Below are 19,459 nucleotides of genomic sequence, written 5' to 3'. Positions count from 1 at the left end.
CTTTGGCATGTCCCCGAAATGAGGGTTTTGCACATATGTTATACACAAAGTAACCTTGTTGTTCAAAGGACTCGGTTTCCCAAGTTTCTTGAAGGGTCAATATGTCTGGTTGGGAAGCGAGGACTTCCTTCATTTTTTTCATTGATCTACCAGCAATGTTCCACGTTATGACCTTTAAACCTTGGTTAAACGGGGTGCTTTAATTGATTTAGGCCTTTGTTATTGTCTAACATCCCTGGAAGCCACGTCCAGGAGTACTCGAATTCATTTTCGTCAGCATTTTTTGCCTTCGATTCTATGTGCCACACTTCCCTTTCCCCGTTTTTTATACGAATTTTTAGAATCTCTTCTCCCTGTTGTATATCACTGATCGGAATATCCTCCAATTGTCTTACAGTTCCCAAAGATTGTTTCCCCTCTTTCAGGTGCAGTGAGGAGAAAAGCTGAGTGTTGATTTTGGGAGTTGGATTATTTTTAATTCCTTTATGTTCGCTTTTCTCAATGACATCGTAGCCAAATCGATGTATTATCTCCTTTTCCTTCAGGATAATACTTGGTATTACTGGAGACCAGAACGAGACCACTGCGATTTTGCTCAGCCCACGCTTTGGAAATGATACTAAATCGATGTCACTACTCGTCATAAATTGCAGAGACTTTATGTTTTGTAAAAGATGAAGAATCCGGCTTCTGTTCAAAGGAGTATTGTCTGTAGGAAATAATTCGTCAAATTGGAGGACGTTAGATTGAGTGACAGTCTTCCAGACTTTGTCCTCTTCACAGACGATTTTATCAGCATTTTCTTGTCTTGTCGTAGAGACCGTATTTGGTGGAAAATATACTTCCGCCTTGGGATTCAAGGATCTCTTTATGTCAGTGATTGTTCGTTTAGGTGATTCTCCTAATTTTCTCCAACCTGGCATACTTGTCTCGTCATTTTCCTCCTGTAGATCTTTTTGTGCTATTTTGATTTTTTGAAATTTCAGTTTACGGCTTTGCTTTTTGTGAATCCTCCTTAGAGGTTTTTTCCTCTTTTTGTTTTTTTCTCTGATAGAGTCATCCTTAACTGGGTTTAGTGTTATTACTCCTGAAAGAGTTTCAGAGTTAATTTCCTCGTGCCGTTCCTCAACTTCTTTTACTGAGTTGATATACGATCTTTCCTTTTTCGTTTTTTTATTAAAAATCGGGAATTGTTTTTGTTTTTTTGGAAGGTTTTCTCTAAACAGTCGTTTTAAGGAGTATATAGGGGGGTCATTGCAAAGTTCCGTTTTTTTCCTTTTATCCAGTTGTTTGAGATCGTCATCTGATGTCTGAGTAGAAGAGTGACATTTACTTTCCTTAAGTACGTTTTCTTTACGCAAACTATTTTCTTCTATTTTTCCTTCTTTGATTTTTGAAGTCTCCTTTTTCCTTTTCTCTTCTACTAGAAATTTCAAGATGCCAATTTGGACATCTAAAGTTTGATCAGAATTTTCAAGAATGTTACTTAAAAAGGAGAGAACTGATTCGAGAATCTCTTGTAGTGTGAATAGAGCCTTTGAGAGAGGAATAGTAGATTTTTCATGATTATTGTCTTCTATTAAAAAGGGATCCAAAAAGGAATCTTGTTCATATGTGGACTGTTTTTTTGCATCACTGATTGTTGACCCTTGCTCTGGTTTATTCCCTACCGATTTTTTGTTGGATATACTAAGATCTTTTAGTGTTTGTGTGCTCCCAATGCCCTTTAACGGGAGTAAATCGGAGTTCGAGCTTTTTTGTTCCGATGTGAAGTTGAAGATACTCAAGTCTTCTTTTTTGTGTAGACTCTCGTGTTCTTGTAAAGGCGTTGATGATTTCACCAAACTGGAATTGGGATTTTCTAGTTGTTGCTCCATTGTTTTAATAGGAGACGTGCTAGCAAACACGATTTCGCTGACATTTTGGAGCAAGTGCGCGGATGCCGATAAACAGGTGCGATCTACCGAACTCCCAGTTGTTTTATTTTCAGAGGCAGACATTGTTTTTACCGGTTTCTTTTTAGCTGATAAAGACGAGAAGTATTCACTGATTGCTGGAGTCAGGGTGTTACGGCCAGCCTTTAAACCTTTATCCGTGGATTTCCTAACAGCTTCCTGTGTTCCTAGTCGTTTCATAAAAATAGTTCTTGAGCGAAGTTTTTTTAAACCCATTAGAGAGATGTCTTGGGCCACTTTTGTCGCAGGATAGGAGATAACGAAAGAAATAACAGAAGGAGAGAGAGTGTTACCTTTTTCCGATGCTTAGTCACGGAGTTAATCACAATATGTTCTTTGGTCGTATTTGTTAGGGATATGGCCCGTCCCGTCCTCGGTCGTCCCCGGACGGCCACAGACGGCCCGCCCTTTGCCCGGGCTTAGCCCCGAGCTTTGCCCCGCGCGCGTCCCGCTTAGCGCGTAATTGGGCTTCCTTTTGTGAAATTGATGTGCCACCCTATTGGTTAGAGTGGGGGTGTGACTCTGGGAGGGGGCGCGGCTCACGCGGGAAGAGGACCAGCTGAGAGGTGGTGATTGCTGGTCCTCGCAGTCCCGGGGCCGGCGCCTCTCTCTCCACTGCGGTCACCAGGTAGTGTTGAAAGCTCCCTCGACGAGATAGGTATAAAATCAGCTCCTCTGCTTCCGAATAGCCTCAAGCAGGGCTCTGCAGCACAGTGTGTCAGGGGCAGAACAAGTTCTGTAGCACGAGCGGCACCCGCGAAGCGGGGGCCGCGAGAAGTTATGGAAACTGCTGGGGGTGTGACTCTGGGAGGGGGCGCGGCTCACGCGGGAAGAGGACCAGCTGAGAGGTGGTGATTGCTGGTCCTCGCAGTCCCGGGGCCGGCGCCTCTCTCTCCACTGCGGTCACCAGGTAGTGTTGAAAGCTCCCTCGACGAGATAGGTATAAAATCAGCTCCTCTGCTTCCGAATAGCCTCAAGCAGGGCTCTGCAGCACAGTGTGTCAGGGGCAGAACAAGTTCTGTAGCACGAGCCAGATCCTTACTATCTCCAGGGTCCAAGGACTGCAGCGGAAGTGCATCCAAATAATCAGAGAGATCTTGTGGGAGCATCGCCCACGAAAATGTTCCACAAAGGCATTATTAATGGCCTGTTGAGTATGGAAGTCCACGCTCGAAATGTCAAGCAAGGCAGAGTCCTGTCCAGGGTCCGGTCCACCGCATAATTAGTATCGCCCGCAAATAGTACCCCTGCATCTGGGAACAGCTGCATGGTTTTCCTGCCAATCCCAGAAACCCCTCATCATTAGTGTTGGGTGTGTACACATTTACCAGACAGAAGTCATGAGCATCCAGCATCCCCTCATGGTTAACATATCGCCCCTCTTTATCTCGGAGAACCCAGGTGGGTTTAAATGGGACCCCTGGAGCCAACCATATCAATCAATCAATCAATCAATCAATGCATTTATAGAGCGCGCTACTCACCCGTGAGGGTCCCAAGGCGCTGAAGGGAGGGGGGGTGCTGTTACTGCTCGAATAGCCAGGTTTTGAGGTGTTTCCTGAAGGTGAGGTGGTCCTGGGTCATGCGTAGGTGGGCGGGGAGGGAGTTCCATGTCTTGGCGGCCAGGTAGGAGAACGATCATCCTCCGTTGGTGGTTCTGCTAATCCGTGGGATGGTGGCGAGGGAGAAGCTAGCAGAGCGGAGCGGGCGGGTCGGAGTTTAGAAGGTGAGGTGGTTGTTGAGGTATTCGGGCCCATGTCGTGGAGCGCTTTGTGTGCGTGGGTGTGGGGCCTGAACGTGATCCTTTTGCTGACGGGGAGCCAGTGCAGGTTTCTCAGGTGGGTAGATATGTGGCTGTGGCGAGGGATGTCGAGGATGAGTCGTGCGGAGGCGTTCTGTATGTGCTGAAGTCGTTTCTGAAGTTTGGCTGTGGTTCCTGCTTATAGGGCGTTCCCATAGTCCAGTCAGCTGGTGATGAGGGCCTGGGTGACCGTCTTTCTGGTTTCAGTGGGGATCCACCGGAAGATTTTTCGGAGCATGCACAGGGTGTTCAAGCATGAGGTGGGATGCCGTTGACTTGTTTGGTCATCGAGAGTGAGGAGTCCAAGATGAATCCTAGGTTGCGTGCGTGGTCCATGGGTGTCGGTGCGGTGCCCAACGCTGTGGGCCACCAGGAGTCGTCCCAGGCGGATGGGGATTGTCCGAGGATGAGGACCTCCGTCTTGTCTGAGTTCAGTTTCAGACGACTGAGCTTCCTCCATTCGGAGACGTCTTTCATTGCTTCCTGGAGGTTAGTTTTGGCGGTGGCTGGGTCCTTGGTGAGGGAGAGTATCAGCTGGGTGTCGTCTGCGTAGGAGATGATGTTGAGGTTGTGTTTGCGTGCGATGGTGGCGAGGGGGCTCATGTAGATATTGAAGAGGGTTGGGCTTAGCGAGGAGCCTTGGGGTACGCCGCAGATGATGTCGGTGGCCACGGAGAGGAAGGGAGGGAGGCGGACTCTCTGGGTTCTGTTGGAGAGGAACGAGGTGATCCAGTCCAGGGCTCTTCCTTGGATCCCAGTGTTTTGGAGGTGGGCTATTAGGGTGCGGTGGCAGATCAAGGCCCCTCTAGCTTTTTCAGAGGAGGTGATAAAGAACTGGCCCTTTCACGGCTTCTTCAAAGTGGTGACACAATCCCCCTATGTATGAGTCTCGTGCAAGAGTGCTATCAATACCCCATATCTCTTAAGGAATTGCAGCACTCTGTTGCACTTCTATGGACTATTAAGCCCCTGGACACCCACGTCATGAACTTATACTTGGAATCCATAAGAACCATTCATACACACTACAAGCCCGACCCTGGCCATGTCCCTCGAGCACAGCCCTCCCTCCTAGCCCAGTACGTTGCACATCTGTGGAAACCTCCCTCCCCCAACTGCAAAACACATTTCCACACAAACTCTTGAGGCATGTCAACAAACCTTAGTGACAAAAAACTTACAATGTACCCCACCTCCATTGGGGCTTTAGCAACCACCCCTCCTGGCACAACCTGCAGTCAAGGGGATCGCAACTCCTGCCCCAATCGCCCACCCCTCTCAGTCAACATCAGTAAGTATTAGAAGTCAACAGTGTGTCTATACACTGATTGGGAGCACCATAGCTCTGCTGGTCACAAGCCCCAAGACAGAGCTCAGCAACTCACATCTGTCTGGGTCCCCGAACTCCCCAGCCCGGGAGGAAAAAAAAAACCCACATCAACAGTTTCAGCAACTAGTACATCAAATTGCATGCCCCCTCATGGCAACCTAGAAAGGAAAAGGGTTAATTTAAACATCACTTTTCCCTACACCTGTCTCCAGCCGGTAGCAGCAAGCAGGACCTTAGCAAGGGTAATCCGTTTTATCATGCTTCTCCCCGAGGACATACCATCACTCTGAGTCTCCGGGACCTTGTCCAAAGGTGAGTAGGAGTTCTGCGTCTCAGGGGCTGGCGTTCAGATCTCAATGTACCATCCTGATTGACTAGGATCTGTCTCCCTGCACGGTCCGAAGTTGATCCATTCTTTTGTGCAGAGGGCTCGCATTGGTGTTGCCATCGCCTCATTCCCCTGCGTCTCAGTTCCGTCCATTCAAGGTTCCGGTCCTGGTGTGGGAGGCCAATCAAGTCCATCCAGTCGAGGGCCTCCTGGGGAGTCTTGTAGAAGAGCACTTTACTCCCATGTTGAACTCACAGTTGGCCCAGGAATAGCAAAATGTACTTGATATCCTATTCTCACAGACGTTGCTCGGCCATCAAGAAATTCTTGTGCAGTTCCTGGACTTTCTGGGCCCGATTCACAAAGGCAATCTGAGACAAAAGTATAAAGGCCCAGGTGCAGAGAGTATGGTCCGGATGCAGAGATTCCGGGCCGACTGCAGATGTAAAGATACTACTCGTAAATGATCTCTGTGAATACCAAAAGTTGTAAAGTTAGACTTTTGTCTCAGATTGCCTTTGTGAATCTGGCCTTCAGGGTGTAAATTGGATACATTTGGATTGGGCTATCCTCATAACAAGGCAGGCCATGGGCTAGGACATGCTTCAAATTATGTCTCTCTTCTGATAATCAAACAAACAGGTGACAATAGCCCGGGGCAGTGCCTCGTTGCATGGCAATGGGCCCAAAGCCCAACGTTCTGTGAGCAACCTCAATGGTGAACATTCTGGATAATTTCAATTGTCGAAGTGCTGAGGGGAGCCAGTCCTCCAGGAACAATTTGGCCGAGGGTCCCTCCGCTCCCTCCGGGAAACAAGAAAATGCTAATTATTGTGCTGAGGCATTCCCTCTGCATCCTCCTGGCACCAATAAATTTGCATTGTACTGTATTTGAGCCCAGTCACTTTACATTGCAAGTCCTGAACTGCGCTTTTCAGGACTCCATAGTCGTGACACACTCTGTAAAAAATTAATATCAATGGCCATCAAGTCAATTTTGGTCTTCATGGCGACCCTGACCCTTGGAAAGCCTCCAATATTGCTGCTGTTCCCTGTGGGGCCCGCTCTTCCTCTGTCTGGGGTGGTATCACCTGATCGGTCCCTGTGGGACCCACCCCAGGGATCATGTACCGTCAAATTTTGTTAGCACCTCTCCCCCTGGGTTTACCTTTCACCATACTGTTGTGCAGGCAGGCACAGGAGGCGCCCCAAACATGGGGAGGAGGGAAAGCCCCAATTCATAGGTCTCATTCGAGTCCTCCACCCAGGCGCCCAAAGCAGTCCACCAATACCAGATCACTCTCTGCCAGCTACCTCTTGTGCCTCGGTCTCCAACTCAGCCTTCACAACAGTCAGGTCACACTAAACATACACTATACTCTCGGTAGCGAGGAATGTGTGGCCCTCGCTATAGACATCCAACCAATGCAGGCATCATGGCCGGGCAAGTAACACTTCCAGGCAACTCCAAACGAACCGACTGCAGCAGCAACAGCGTCTAGGGCAACCAGGCAGGTATAAGTAGCTCCAGCTGCTTACTGCCAGGGACCAGACTATTCATCTAGGAATGGGTTGCCACGTGGTCCCCTGCACTTGACCTCTGGTGTCACTCAATGGCTTGCAATGGCCTCCAACTCCTGCTGGCCTCAACACGTCACCGGCCCTCACTTAGGGCCCAGGAACTATCTGCTTTCACCCCGGCTTCCTTTCTCCTCCACCAGAGCCAGGTAGAACCAACAGGAGTCCAAGGGAGTCCCAAACAACAGTCCTCTCTCTCCACTTCGCACCACCACCTGGGTCGAGCAGCCACTACGCCACTATGCCATGCCAGATCTGAAAGTCCCTCCAGACTGTAGTGTAGTTCCTATATTCCCAATAGGCTCTGCGCATTGGAATAACACAAACAGCAGTTTAGACGTAGGACTGAGGTCATCTAGGTCTCTACTGGATATGCTAGACTTAATTAGTTTTGCCAGCTAGCTCAGAGGTCACTAGAAACTTTCTCGAATGTTCAGGAAGGAGTTAACTTTCCTGATTAGACAAGAACGGATTAGTTTCTGACAACCGCATAAACATGACAACTTTGCTCCCCCCAGAATAAGGAGTGTATCTACAGAGTCGTGTGAAAACAATAGATAGCTATTTCACTCAGTCAATCGTGCATGCTTAGTTTCACCAGAGTGCAGAGAAATAGAGAGACAGGCGTTTTCAATAAAAGGTGTTATTTATTGAGCAGTCCTCTTTCTCATGCAAGAGAAGTGAGTTGCCGCAATTGCAATACTTATCATGAAGTAAAGTGTGTACAGTAAAAGTAGTATTATGAAATAATGCTGTAAAAGCATTGATATGGTTTCTGAGCCATATGATACTTTAAAATGGATAAAATATATACATACATAAAAACATTGACTAACGTACTCAACTGGAGCTTCTAAGATACGCCTACCCCGGTGTACCTGACCTAAGCCTAATACGTGGGAAGGAGTAAGTAAGTTGCAGTTTAAGTTAAGTTGGTTTTTTGCCAAGAATCTGAATCAAGAATTCTCTTAAGATCTAATCAGCTCTGTACCTTGGTTTTTAGAATGAAGGAGGTCGTGTATCTCTCTCAGGACTCGATCTCCCAGCAACCCACAAGGGTGACTGGAAACACCGGAGCTGGAATTTCTCGGCAGGAGAAAAGACAGCGTCTCTCTCAGTGCGTCAAATGGGAGGGTCGGCTTCCTTCAGCACTCGCATCAGCTGGGCGTCAGGAAAATAGATAGCCGCTCTGCTCCAAACCACAGTGTGTTTGCTTAAGGCAACGTTGGTATATTTATACCTGAAAGGTGCCGAGTTTGATGTAAGGTTGGACATAAGACGTCACTAAGAACTAACAGTTCTTTCTGGACTCCAGGAGTTTTTGTGTAAATCAAAATAAAAGCAGGGGGAATTCCCGGGCTGCTGGAGGCTTGGTTTGTTTAAAGAACGCGTTGTACTTTCTAGGAGTCTATGGGATTAGCCTTGCCGTATTTGGACTGCATGGGCTATGACTAAATATGGACATGATTCTTATGCCTTTATAAGGATATGTTTTGTTATAACCACGCAAGGGCATGAATCGGGAATATTTAATTAGGGTCCTAGATACATTCGCAACAAGACAGAGAGCCTTTATGGTGTGCCCCCCTCAGTGTCAGCAGCATCACTCTGAGTCCCTGCCTGGCACCCTGCTCTCATGTGTTATGTTGCCTTTCAGCCAATCTAGCTCAGAAGGATCACCAGAGGCCCGCTCCGATGCAGAATGTCATGCCAACCCCAGGCTCAACTCCAGCAACAGTTTCACAGGGCCCCCTGGAGCCAAAAAAGAACTCAGGTGTCTTACTCTCACCATCCACAGCTGCTGCTCCGGCAAGGACTCACCCCCACCCCAGTGCAGGTTAGAGGCAGAGGTCAAGTCGGGATGGCACATGCCCAGCCTAACACCCTCCATGCCACTCCGACTAAACTATGGGCTGAGTCCATCCACTGGCTCCAACAGGCCTCTGCAATGGCTGGCTGCCATCCAGTCACTAGCGGTAGGCTCTGGTCTTACCGCAGCCCCCAATCGCCGGCAGGGCTTCTGTGTCCGTCACTTGTATATTATCAGGACAGGATGATGCTCACCTGAGAGGACCCACTCTGGGCCCCTCCAATACTGACACAGGTCACGCCCACCTACTGACTTCAGCAGCCCTCAGCCACATTAGTCCACCGACTCCACTCCCTGTGGCGTGTTTAGGCTTTGCCATGGTCTTCAGCCTTTAGTTGGGCACACGCACCCCTCGTTGGTGCTGTTAGCAGGAATTATGCTGCTAGATTACTGTCTGTGTATAAGGATAGTGCAGGATTATCGTGCTTGGTCCGGGAGCTCCACAGAGGCACATCTAGTCTGCCATCTCATCAGGCCACGCCCCTAAATGAATGTGTTTTTCTGTCCCAGTGCAGAATCAGTTAGATGGCTCAAACAGATAGCAATCTGCATTACATATAATATGGAGTATAAAGGCTGCATTGAATTCACCATATACCCTCATTTCTGTCATTTCTATGCTGACGAGTGCTGTCAATTGAGCTGTTCTGTGCTCTTAAGTCGCTCTAAAACTATTAGTTCTACTTATATATTTGCCAAATTTCCCAGAGTTTGGTTTTTAATAATTTGGTCATCCTACCCTTCATCCATTGTGTGATGTGAGATAACCCACTAGAGTGCACTTTATAGTAAATACTTTCTCACATTCATTATATTCTAGTGGTTTCTGTCTGGTGTGAACTTTCATGTTACATAATATATTCCTTTCTAATGATTGTCTTGTCCGAGTCAGAAAACTCTTGTTTTGTGCCTGGTGGGCACACTGAGCCTTTTCACATTCAAACACATTCATAAGGGTTCTCTCAGATGTGGACATTCTGATGACCTAGTATGTTTCCTTTTATAATTAAATTTTGATCACATTTGGTACATTCGTATGGTTTCTCCCCAGTGTTGGTGTCCTGCTATCGCATTAGCTTATAATTTCTAAATCACATTGTCACATTCAGCAATTTCATATGATTTCTTCCCCTTGTGGAGATTCAGATGTTTATTTAGTGATGAGTTTATGATGAAAGTATTTTCACATTCAGTAAATTTATTAGAGTTCTCACCAGTGTTAGATTTCAAATGATATTATCGCCCAGTCTATGTAATGTATGCTGCATCACATTTAGTACACTGATGTGGCTTCGCCCTGTGGAAAATGTCAAATCAGAAAACAGTCTTCCTTTTGGTGAATAAATGACTTGTCACATTAGGGCTCATTCCGATCAGCGGAGTGGCTTCCACCCCGTATGAACCTCCCAATCTAAAAATAGTCCTCACCTTTCAAGAAATGCTTTGTCAGATTGAGTACATTGATAGAATGTTGCCCTTGTATGAATTCACATGGTTTCTCTTCTGTTTGGGTTCCATGATATTGCAGTGTTGTTTCTAATGACTGCCCTGTCACACCGATTACAAGCAAATGGTTACTTCCCGGTGTGGATTTTCTGAGATGGCTCTAATAGGTGCTTTAAATCGAATGCCTTGTCCTATTCAGTAGATCAATAGGGTCTTTCCCGTGGACTTTCTGATGCTGCATTAGGATGTTCTTTGCAACAAATGTCTTGTAACATTCTGTACATTCATATAGTTTCTCCCCAGTGTGGACTTTCAGAAGTAGCATTAGGCAGTCCCTTGGAAAACCCTTCCCACATTCACTTCAATCGTATTGTTTCTCGCCAGTGTGGATTTTCTGATGTTGCACTAGCTTGTGCTTTAAAGTGAATGCCTTTTCACATTCAGTACATTTATATAGTTTCTCTCCTGTGTGGACGTTCAGATGTTGCATTAGGTGTGTCTTTCTCCTAAATGCCTTGCCACATTCAATACATTGATATGGTCGCTCTCCTGTGTGGGTTTTCTGATGTTCCAACAAGTGGTGTTTTCTATTGTATGCCTTGTCACATTCAGTGCATTTATATGGTTTCTCTCCAGTGTGGGTATTCTGATGTACCATTAAGTGTTGTTTTCTGAAGAATGCTTTGTCACACTCACTACAACAATAGCGTTTCTTTCCGGTATGGATTTCCTGGTGTTGTTCTAGTTGGTGCTTTAGAGTGTATGCTTTGTCACATTCAGTACATTTATACGGTGTCTCTCCAGTGTGAACTTTCTGATGTCGCGTTAGGCTTCCCTTTGCAAAAAATGCCTTGTCACATTCATTGCATTGATATTTCTTCCCAGTGTGGGTTTCTTGATGTTGCATTAACCGCTGTTTTGTAATAAACGCCTTCTCACATTCACTACAGCCAAATGGTTTCTTTCCAGTGTGTCTTTTCTGATGTAGTATAAGGGTGTGCTTTGCAGTGAATGCCTTGCCACAGTCAGAGCAATCATATGGTTTCTCTCCAGTGTGAGTTTTCTGATGTTGCTTTAATTCCCCTTTTGTAACAAATGCCTTCTCACATTCACTACAACTATATGGTTTCTCCCCAGAGTGGAATTTTTGATGCTGTTTTAATTGCAATTTTGTAAAAAATGCCTTCTTACATTCACCACAACGGTATGGTTTCTCCCCAGAGTGGAATTTCTGATGTTGGTTTAATTGCAATTTTGTAACAAATGCCTTTTCACATTCTCTACAAGCAAATGGTTTCTCTCCGGTGTGGAATCTCTGATGTCGCAAGAGATAGGTTTTTGTAAAGAAGGTTTTCTCACATTCACTACAACCATATGGTTTGTCTCCGGTGTGGATTTTCTGATGTTGCAAGAGATAGCTTTTTGCAATGAATGACCTGTCACATTCAGTACATTCATATGGTTTCTCTCCAGTATGGCATCTCTGATGTAGAATAAGGGCTCCTTTTGTAATGAATGCCTTGTCACATTCAGTGCATTTATATGGTTTCTCACCAGTGTGCACTCTCTGATGTCGTATTAGGGATGCACTTGTACTGAAAGCCTTGTCACATTCAGAGCATTCATATGGTTTCTCCCCAGTGTGGACTCTCTGATGTCGTATTAGTTCTCTGTTAGTAATGAATGCCTTGTCACATTCACTGCAACTGTATGGTTTATTTCCAGTGTGGATTTTCTGATGTTGGTTCAACAGTGCTTTTGTGAAGAATGCCTTGTCACATGCAGCACATTCATACGGTTTTTCCCCATTGTGGACTGCATAATGTCGATGTACCTCTCCCCTTGTAACAAATGCCTTGTTACATTCAGTACATTTATATGGTTTCTCCCCTGTGTGGACTGTATGATGTCGTATTAGCTCTTTTTTTGTAATGAATGTCTTGTCACATTCTGTACATTTATATGGTTTCTCTCCAGTGTGGATTTTCAAATGTCGCATAAGGGATTCCTTTTCAACGAATGCCTTGTCACATTCAGTACATTTATATGGCTTCTCTTCAGTATGCATTTTCCAATGTCGCATCAGGTTTGCCTTTGCAGCAAATGCCTGGTCACATTCTGTACATTTAAATGGTTTCTCCCCAGTGTGTATATTCAGATGCTGCATTAGGTTTGTGTTTGAAATGAAAGCCTTTTCGCATTCAGTACATTTATATGGTTTCTCTTCAGTGTGAATTTTCAGATGATGCATTAGCGCTCCCTTAGCAACGAATGCCTTGTCACATTCACTACAACTAAAGGGTTTCACTCCAGTGTGGAATTTCTGATGTTGCTTTAACAACTCTTTTCTATAGAATGCCTTGTCACATTCTGTACATTTATATGGCTTCTCTCCAGAGTGAATTTTCAGAAGTCGCATTAAGTTTGCCTTTCTGATGAATAACTTGTCACATTCTCTACATTCATGGGGCTTTTTCCCAATGTGGATGTTTTGTTGTTGTATTAAGTCTGTCTTTGTAATGAATGCTGGATTACATTCAGTTAGGTTAAAAGTTTTCCCATCAGCATGACCATTCTGATATGCCTGCAAGTTGCCTTTTGTAGTGAATGTATTTTCCTCAGCATGGCTTGCCTGTTGTACCGGTAGGTGTCCTTTTGCATGCACTGCCTTCTGACATTCAGTACATTCATGTAACTTCTTCCTGGTATCAAGACTCGTTTGATTGAATGTCTGCCCATATTCCCTGCATTTACATGTTCTGAGTCTTGCTTGGGCGACCTTGTGTAATTGTAGACGGCCAGTGGCCCTGAATGTTTTATCACATTCTGAATACTTATGTCTTTCCATTGCGTGAGATTTATGTTCAAACCCTACTTATAATAAATATATATTGTCTTTCTTCTATGCTGACTTCATCCACTCCTTATAGAATGCTATAAGAAACAGCTTTGAGTGTTTTAGTACATTTAGAAAGTTCTCTATTCCCTAGTGTCTCTCACGTTAGTCTTTTCAAGCAGTGTATTTGTTTTCATGCTACTTCAGTGTATAGATTAAGATTTCTTTTTGTTTTTTGAACGGATCTTCATGGGATGAATTTTCAATGCCCAGCCTTGCAGACTTTTGCTTTAAAAAAATATACCTGAATGTCCTTTCAATCTTCCATTCCTAAAGCATTCCTTTCACCTGTAACAAAAAAAAGCAAGTTAATATAAAGTAACTATAATTATAACCTAATGCTATCTAGAAAGACTTATACTTCACATTTAAAACAAAGTGAAAGAAACTCTGCAATACATTTAGTCTTTGCTGTTTTCAGTTTTTGATGTGAACTGCAGCGGGGGTTTGTCAGTATAAAATCAGTGGTTATTAATGTTTAGGTGTTTTTAAGCAGTGCAAATTCATTTGCACAGTTTCTATCTAGACCTTTTAGAGTAGAGATCACCAACCTTTTGTGTACTTAGAGCTACTCATGTTCAATTAAAATCATTGTGAGCTACTATTATTTGTGTTGAAATAGTAACCACATCAGGCAAGATCACATTAGTCCCCCCCCCCCATGCAAGATTACTCACAGTGATCACTTCAGTAGTACATCCGGCAAGCAGTAAAGTAAAAAAACCGTTTCAGATTGGAATGCCTCTATACGGTTAATATGACATCCATAGCTACAATACCCCTAGCATTAAGGTATAATATCAGTAATAGTGTATGATTTATCACTCCGATACTAGCTTTACATATATTTTGGACATTCAGACATTTTTGTCTCTAAACATTAACTTATGAGTTCTGAAAACACACACTTTTTTGTCTTGAATACACTCATTAGGTCTGTAGACATTAATTCAACAAAGAAAAACGTTCCAAATTAGTAAGCTGGGATGCACATAAGAGAGCTACTTCTATCTAGTTGGAGAGCTAATGAAATGAAATGAAATGAAAAAGAAATTTATAAAGCGCTCTGTGGCCAAGCGGCTTCCTGGCGCTGAGGAACACATCGGAATCTGCCTAACTGGTGCGAGAGAGATTAGCCTGGAAAAGCCTGAAGAAAGAAAAAAGTTTTAAGGGCTTTCCGAAAATGAGAAAAAATGGGAATGGAGCGGATAGAGAGGGGAAGAGAGTTCCAGATTTGTGGAGCACGCACCGAGAAGCGAGTGCCCCCAGTGCGGGACTTACGGAAGCGGGGAACGTGAAGAAGAGAGAGGGAGGAAGATCGGAGGGAACGAGGAGGAGCATAGGAGGAGATCAGAGAATTGATAAAGAGAGGAGCGGACCGGGCCTGCGCCCGAAAGGCCAGGCAGGCAAGTTTGAACTGGGACCTGTACTGAACGGGGAGCCAGTGAAGGGTTTTTAGGGCGGGAGTGATGTGGGAGAACTTAGGTAAACGAAGGACAAGACGAGCCGCCTGGTTCTGGATGGCCTGGAGACGACGGGTCTCGTAGGCAGGAATGCCTACATACAGGCCATTACCATAATCCAGGCGGGATGTGATAAGGGCAGTGATGATAACTTTAAGGGCATCAACAGAAAAAAACCGGGAGATCTTACGGATGAGGCGGAGGGAGAGAAAACAAGAGGATACGACAGAGCTAATGTGCGCATGCATCGAAAGGTCATTACTGACCTTGATGCCCAGAGTCCGGACAGAGGGGACCGGGGAAGGTGGAGGACCAAAAGAAAGGGGCCAGTGGGCAGAGGACCAGGGGTTAGAGGGGCCACCAGTGAGGACAAGCTCTGTCTTGTCAGGGTTGAGCTTCAAATGATTGAAGCTCATCCACTGAGAAATAAAGACAAGAGTTGACCTGAGCTTGGGAAGAGAGTGGGTGGGAGAAGATAGATCAAAGACGAGCTGGAGGTCATCAGCGTAATTATACACTGAGACCCCCAGCTCAAGAAGAGAGGAAATGAGGGGACGGATATAGAGGTTGAAGAGAAGGGGGGAAAGAGAAGAGCCTTGGGGTACCCCACACGTGACCGGGAGGGGGGGAGCCGAGAAAGAGGAGAGGTGGACTGCCTGCGAGCGTCCCTGCAGAAAGGACGCGATCCAAGAGAGGGCAACGCCCTGAATGCCCGCTGCGCTGACACGGTCAAGAAGAATAGTATGATCGACCGTGTCAAACGCAGCGGACAGATCCAAAAGGACTAAGGCCTGAGGAAGGTTACCATCGGCCTTGCCCTTTAGTTCGTCAAGGACCGCAAGGACCACGCCCTCAGTGGAGTGGCCCGGTCGAAAGCCGGCCTGACGGGAGGCCAAGATGTTATTCCCCTCGATGTAGGAAGAGAGACAAGATGTTACATGGCTCTCAAGAATCTTCCCTAGATAGGGGAGGAGGGAGATCGGCCTAAAGTTCGATGGAAGGGAGGGATCCAGGCCAGCTTTCTTCAGGATGGGAAGCACGATGGCAGACTTGAAAAAGGAGGGGACAGAACCCAGAGCCAGACAGGAGTTGAGGAAGGTTAGGGGGGGGGTGGGACAACTAGTGAATAAGGTTCTGAGGATACGAGCAGGAGCGCAATCCACCAGTAGATCACAAGCTACTAGTTGGAGAAGCCTGTTTTACAGACTTTTGCTATAATTATTGTTTGCTTTGTGCACGGACATTGTAGGATAAACATAGTATATATGAGGTTCCCCATGCTGTGGGTATGCCACGGAACAATACTATTCACTTGTATTACTTTTGCCCAGGACCACTTCTGACCAAAGGGGAAAGAAGGAGATTCACTCACTAGTACAGTACATGCCCGGAGCAGCACATGACCAACCCCTCTCCAAGACCTGCCCTTCTGACGAAAACAAAGTATGAAACATATCAAAGGTGACCAAGCACTGGGCTGCAACTTGTCATGCAAGAAAGCACTCTACAGCCAGTAAAAAATGTGTTTGCTTACATGTAGCACCATGCATTGGAAATGACTAGGATAGTCTTGCCAGAACTAGTATGCAACTCAATACCTTGTTATTATTTTGAGCTCATGGTGCTTACGGTTTGTTCTAGGCCAGTCATCGCTGACCGACACTGGGTTCATCCACAGAGACTTACTTAGTTCTAGGTTTTACGCCTCAGATTCTACATGAAAGTACATTTATGCTGAAACATAACAACATAAATAAACATAACCCAGAAAGGTAGGCTGCTCTAAAAGTAGCTAGAATACTGAATTTGGTAAGAAGTCATTTGTGTAAATCAGTGCAGTAGATCAGTTTTCCACGATCCCAGAGGAATCAGGGTTGTCATGTTCAATCGTTGCCAGAACCTACCTACACCACTGTAGAATACATGGGGTTGGTAGTGGCACTGTAAATCGAGCTGGTCTAATGGCTGACATTTCCTGTGGGGGGTTTCGGAAGCAGTAGGGACACCAAGCCCTCAGTTTTGGTCATCCAAAACACGCAGGTCCTGGAGGGTTCCTAAGAACTACATGACAAGACGTCTTACGAGGTGATTAGACAAGTGAATACCAAGCCTGTTACAGCACCTAAGCATTACACACTTTCAAGTCATACCCAGCACTTTATTAAACAATCTTAAGAAATATTCTGTACAATTAGTAAATATGACAGGATGTCGAAAATGTCGATTCCAGGCCCTACATGATAAACCACCAGTTGACCTGTATGTAGCCCCCGCTTCAAGGGCAGTTTCACAGGTACATTTGAGAGGTAAGAACCTTTTGTGAATATTAGATCTCTACCTAAGCACCATAGTGAAGTATGGGACCTGATTTCTTCTGTGCAACCAGATCTCTGCTTCTTAACTGAAACATGGCTAAAACCTCATTCGGCTACGGTTATTACCTTAGGGATCCCAGAGGGCTATAAAATAGTCAGGTTAGATCGTCCAATTAAAACTGGGGGAGGCATAGCGATCGTATATAGACACAATCTGTCGATCTCCATTTTAGAGGAAAATAGCACTCCTAATCTAGAATTTTTATTTTTTATTTTTATTTTTTTTTATTTTTATTTTTTAAAAAACCTTTATTGAGAGTCAGATATAAGTACAAGCGCAGGCCTACAACCACAGGGGCCGGCCGCAAAATCAGGAGATTCACAAAGGAGCAACAGCAATGTGTACGAGAGAATGACTACAGGATAAACGTGGAATAAAGTCGTTACAGAGTCAGCGCCAGGATAAGAAAGGTTTCATTTTATGTTTTATAGAGGAGGCAGCAACCATATCTACCAGGGCGTCATGCAACATAATCAGAAAAAAAAAGGGGGGGGGGCGGGAGGGATGCAGCCCCCCACGCAATCAAGGAACCACCGTAGGGCGAAGCCCAGAGACATCCCACGCCCATCAAGAGTTCAAAAATAAAGGAAAAAGCATAGCAAACAAATAAATCGGACGCCACATAGACCGCCCTCCCGCCCCGAAAAAAGGAGAAAGTGCAGACACTTACGAAACGAAGCAGTGAAAGCAAAGGGACATAGCCCACCCCCTAGAAAAAGGCAAAAAGGGACCATAGAATAAAACAAACTAAAATAACAAACACCCCCCCACCCTACATCACTGTAATGGCTATGGCCTACCCCACTAAACAGCGTGCCTGTCGCCCAGAAGCACCCGAAATATAGAAGAAAGAGAAAGGGAATAATAACAACGAGAGGAAAAGGAGAAAGAGAGAGAAGAAAAGGAAAAGAAAGGAAGAGAGAGGAGAGGAGCCGGCGATCGAAATACAGAACACCACCCCAACCGAAACAACGGATCACAAATCGAGGTCAAAAAGGTTATAGAAAAAGCCTACACAAGGATGGAGACAGGAAATGGCCAAATAATGAGGTCCGGAGATGCCATTTAACAAAACAAGGGTCCCGCAGGCAACCAGGCACGATCACCCCTGTCCACTTCTATGAAGAGTCGAGCTGCCAGACTCCGCCATGGTCAAGAAACAGCGTGAAACAGTAGGTTCATACCAGTCAGAGAAAGCAAGTGGGATCTCCGCGGAACACCGTCCCAGCCAACAAGAAGCAACCAGGAGAACTCGGCAGCAGTCAGAATGCAAAAGTACCTCAAAGATCCACGTGGCCAAGCACAATATCTAGGCTGTCCAGCACGAAGCAAAGAAATCAGGATGTAGGAAACACTGCAGCATCAGCATCGGGTCCACTTGGTCCCATAGAATCGAACACCCAGCCGGAGATCCCAGCACAGCAGCTGGAGAAGTTTCAACCATAACAACTCGGGGAGACGACACCGCGTCACAAGATGGCGGAGCAACCATGGCGGCGATCCGCAACTCCAAGTCCCAGTATTTCAAGGACAAGTCGATCTGCAGAACAGCCAGGGCAAACAAGACAGCACTCCGAGTAGGGGCCGCCCGAGGCAAATGAAGTTTGGAGAGAGCAAATGAAGCAACGTCCCTGTCTCCAGGAGAAAGACACTCCGAGGGGCCATCCGCCATCTTGAGCAAATCGCCCTCCGCCATTGTCGCAGCCGACTCCAATTCCACCAGGAGCACCGGAGGCCCCCGGATACACAGCCGATCCGCGGCGGATGGCGCTCGGCGGAGAAAGGAGAGTCACCAGAAGAACGGGCGTGCTCCCCACAACACTCGGGGGAGCCCTGCACCGGACCCCAGGCGGGACAATCGACAGAAGTGGGCTTCTCACTCGAGGGGTGCCGGACAGCGCGGCTTCTCTTCTTCGGGCCGGCAGGCAATCGGGCATGCGGGGTGGCCCACCATCGGGGGTGGGTCCGCTCCGGCGCTTCCGGCTCGCGGCTCTCAGGCTCCCACCATCGGGTCTCTCCACCGGTTCCGGACCGCCGGCACTCCGAACAACTCCGGGCAGGCGCAGCAGTCGAGGCCCCGGCGTCAGGGCCGGGAATGCCAGCAAGGCAGCAAGGGCAGAACGCAGAAACCACTGCACGCCAGAGCCCCGGAAAAGGACGGTGAGTGAAGGCTTTCTCTTGGGAACCGAATTCGGAACACCCCGAACAGGATGAAAGACAGGATAGGTGGCGGGGAGGAAGGGATCGCGGAGCGAGGCGTTTATGCGACTGTTCCGATCGCCATCTTGGCTCCTCCCCAAATTTTGGTTTTTAAGGTCTGTATCTCTAATAAAATCAGCCATAAAGGGGCATTAGTCTATCGCCTTCCAGGCCCCTGTACTAATTTCTCTATCTCATTGCTGGAGATATTGGCCAG

At 46.3% G+C, this 19,459-nt stretch overlaps 1 protein-coding gene across 1 annotated transcript; it reads right to left on the bottom strand.

The window, feature by feature from the left end:
• Positions 1-9,755: 9,755 nt before the first annotated feature.
• Positions 9,756-13,307, bottom strand: LOC144806347 (uncharacterized). Its single transcript, XM_078672728.1, has one exon. It carries the CDS (start codon positions 13,154-13,156, stop codon positions 10,670-10,672), a length of 2,487 nt encoding a protein of 828 aa, XP_078528854.1. The 5' UTR covers positions 13,157-13,307; the 3' UTR covers positions 9,756-10,669.
• Positions 13,308-19,459: the final 6,152 nt, after the last annotated feature.

The sequence above is a fragment of the Lissotriton helveticus genome, assembly GCF_964261635.1.
Source record: "Lissotriton helveticus chromosome 1_1 unlocalized genomic scaffold, aLisHel1.1 SUPER_1_unloc_65, whole genome shotgun sequence".
Lineage (NCBI taxonomy): Eukaryota > Metazoa > Chordata > Amphibia > Caudata > Salamandridae > Lissotriton > Lissotriton helveticus.
Note: the sequence above shows the minus strand (reverse complement) of the source record. Positions and strands in the feature narration are given on the sequence as shown.

Bases quoted from the DNA above. Each gene is read 5' to 3' on its own strand.
- LOC144806347 (XM_078672728.1), bottom strand. From the start codon at position 13,156: ATGGAAAGACATAAGTATTCAGAATGTGATAAAACATTCAGGGCCACT.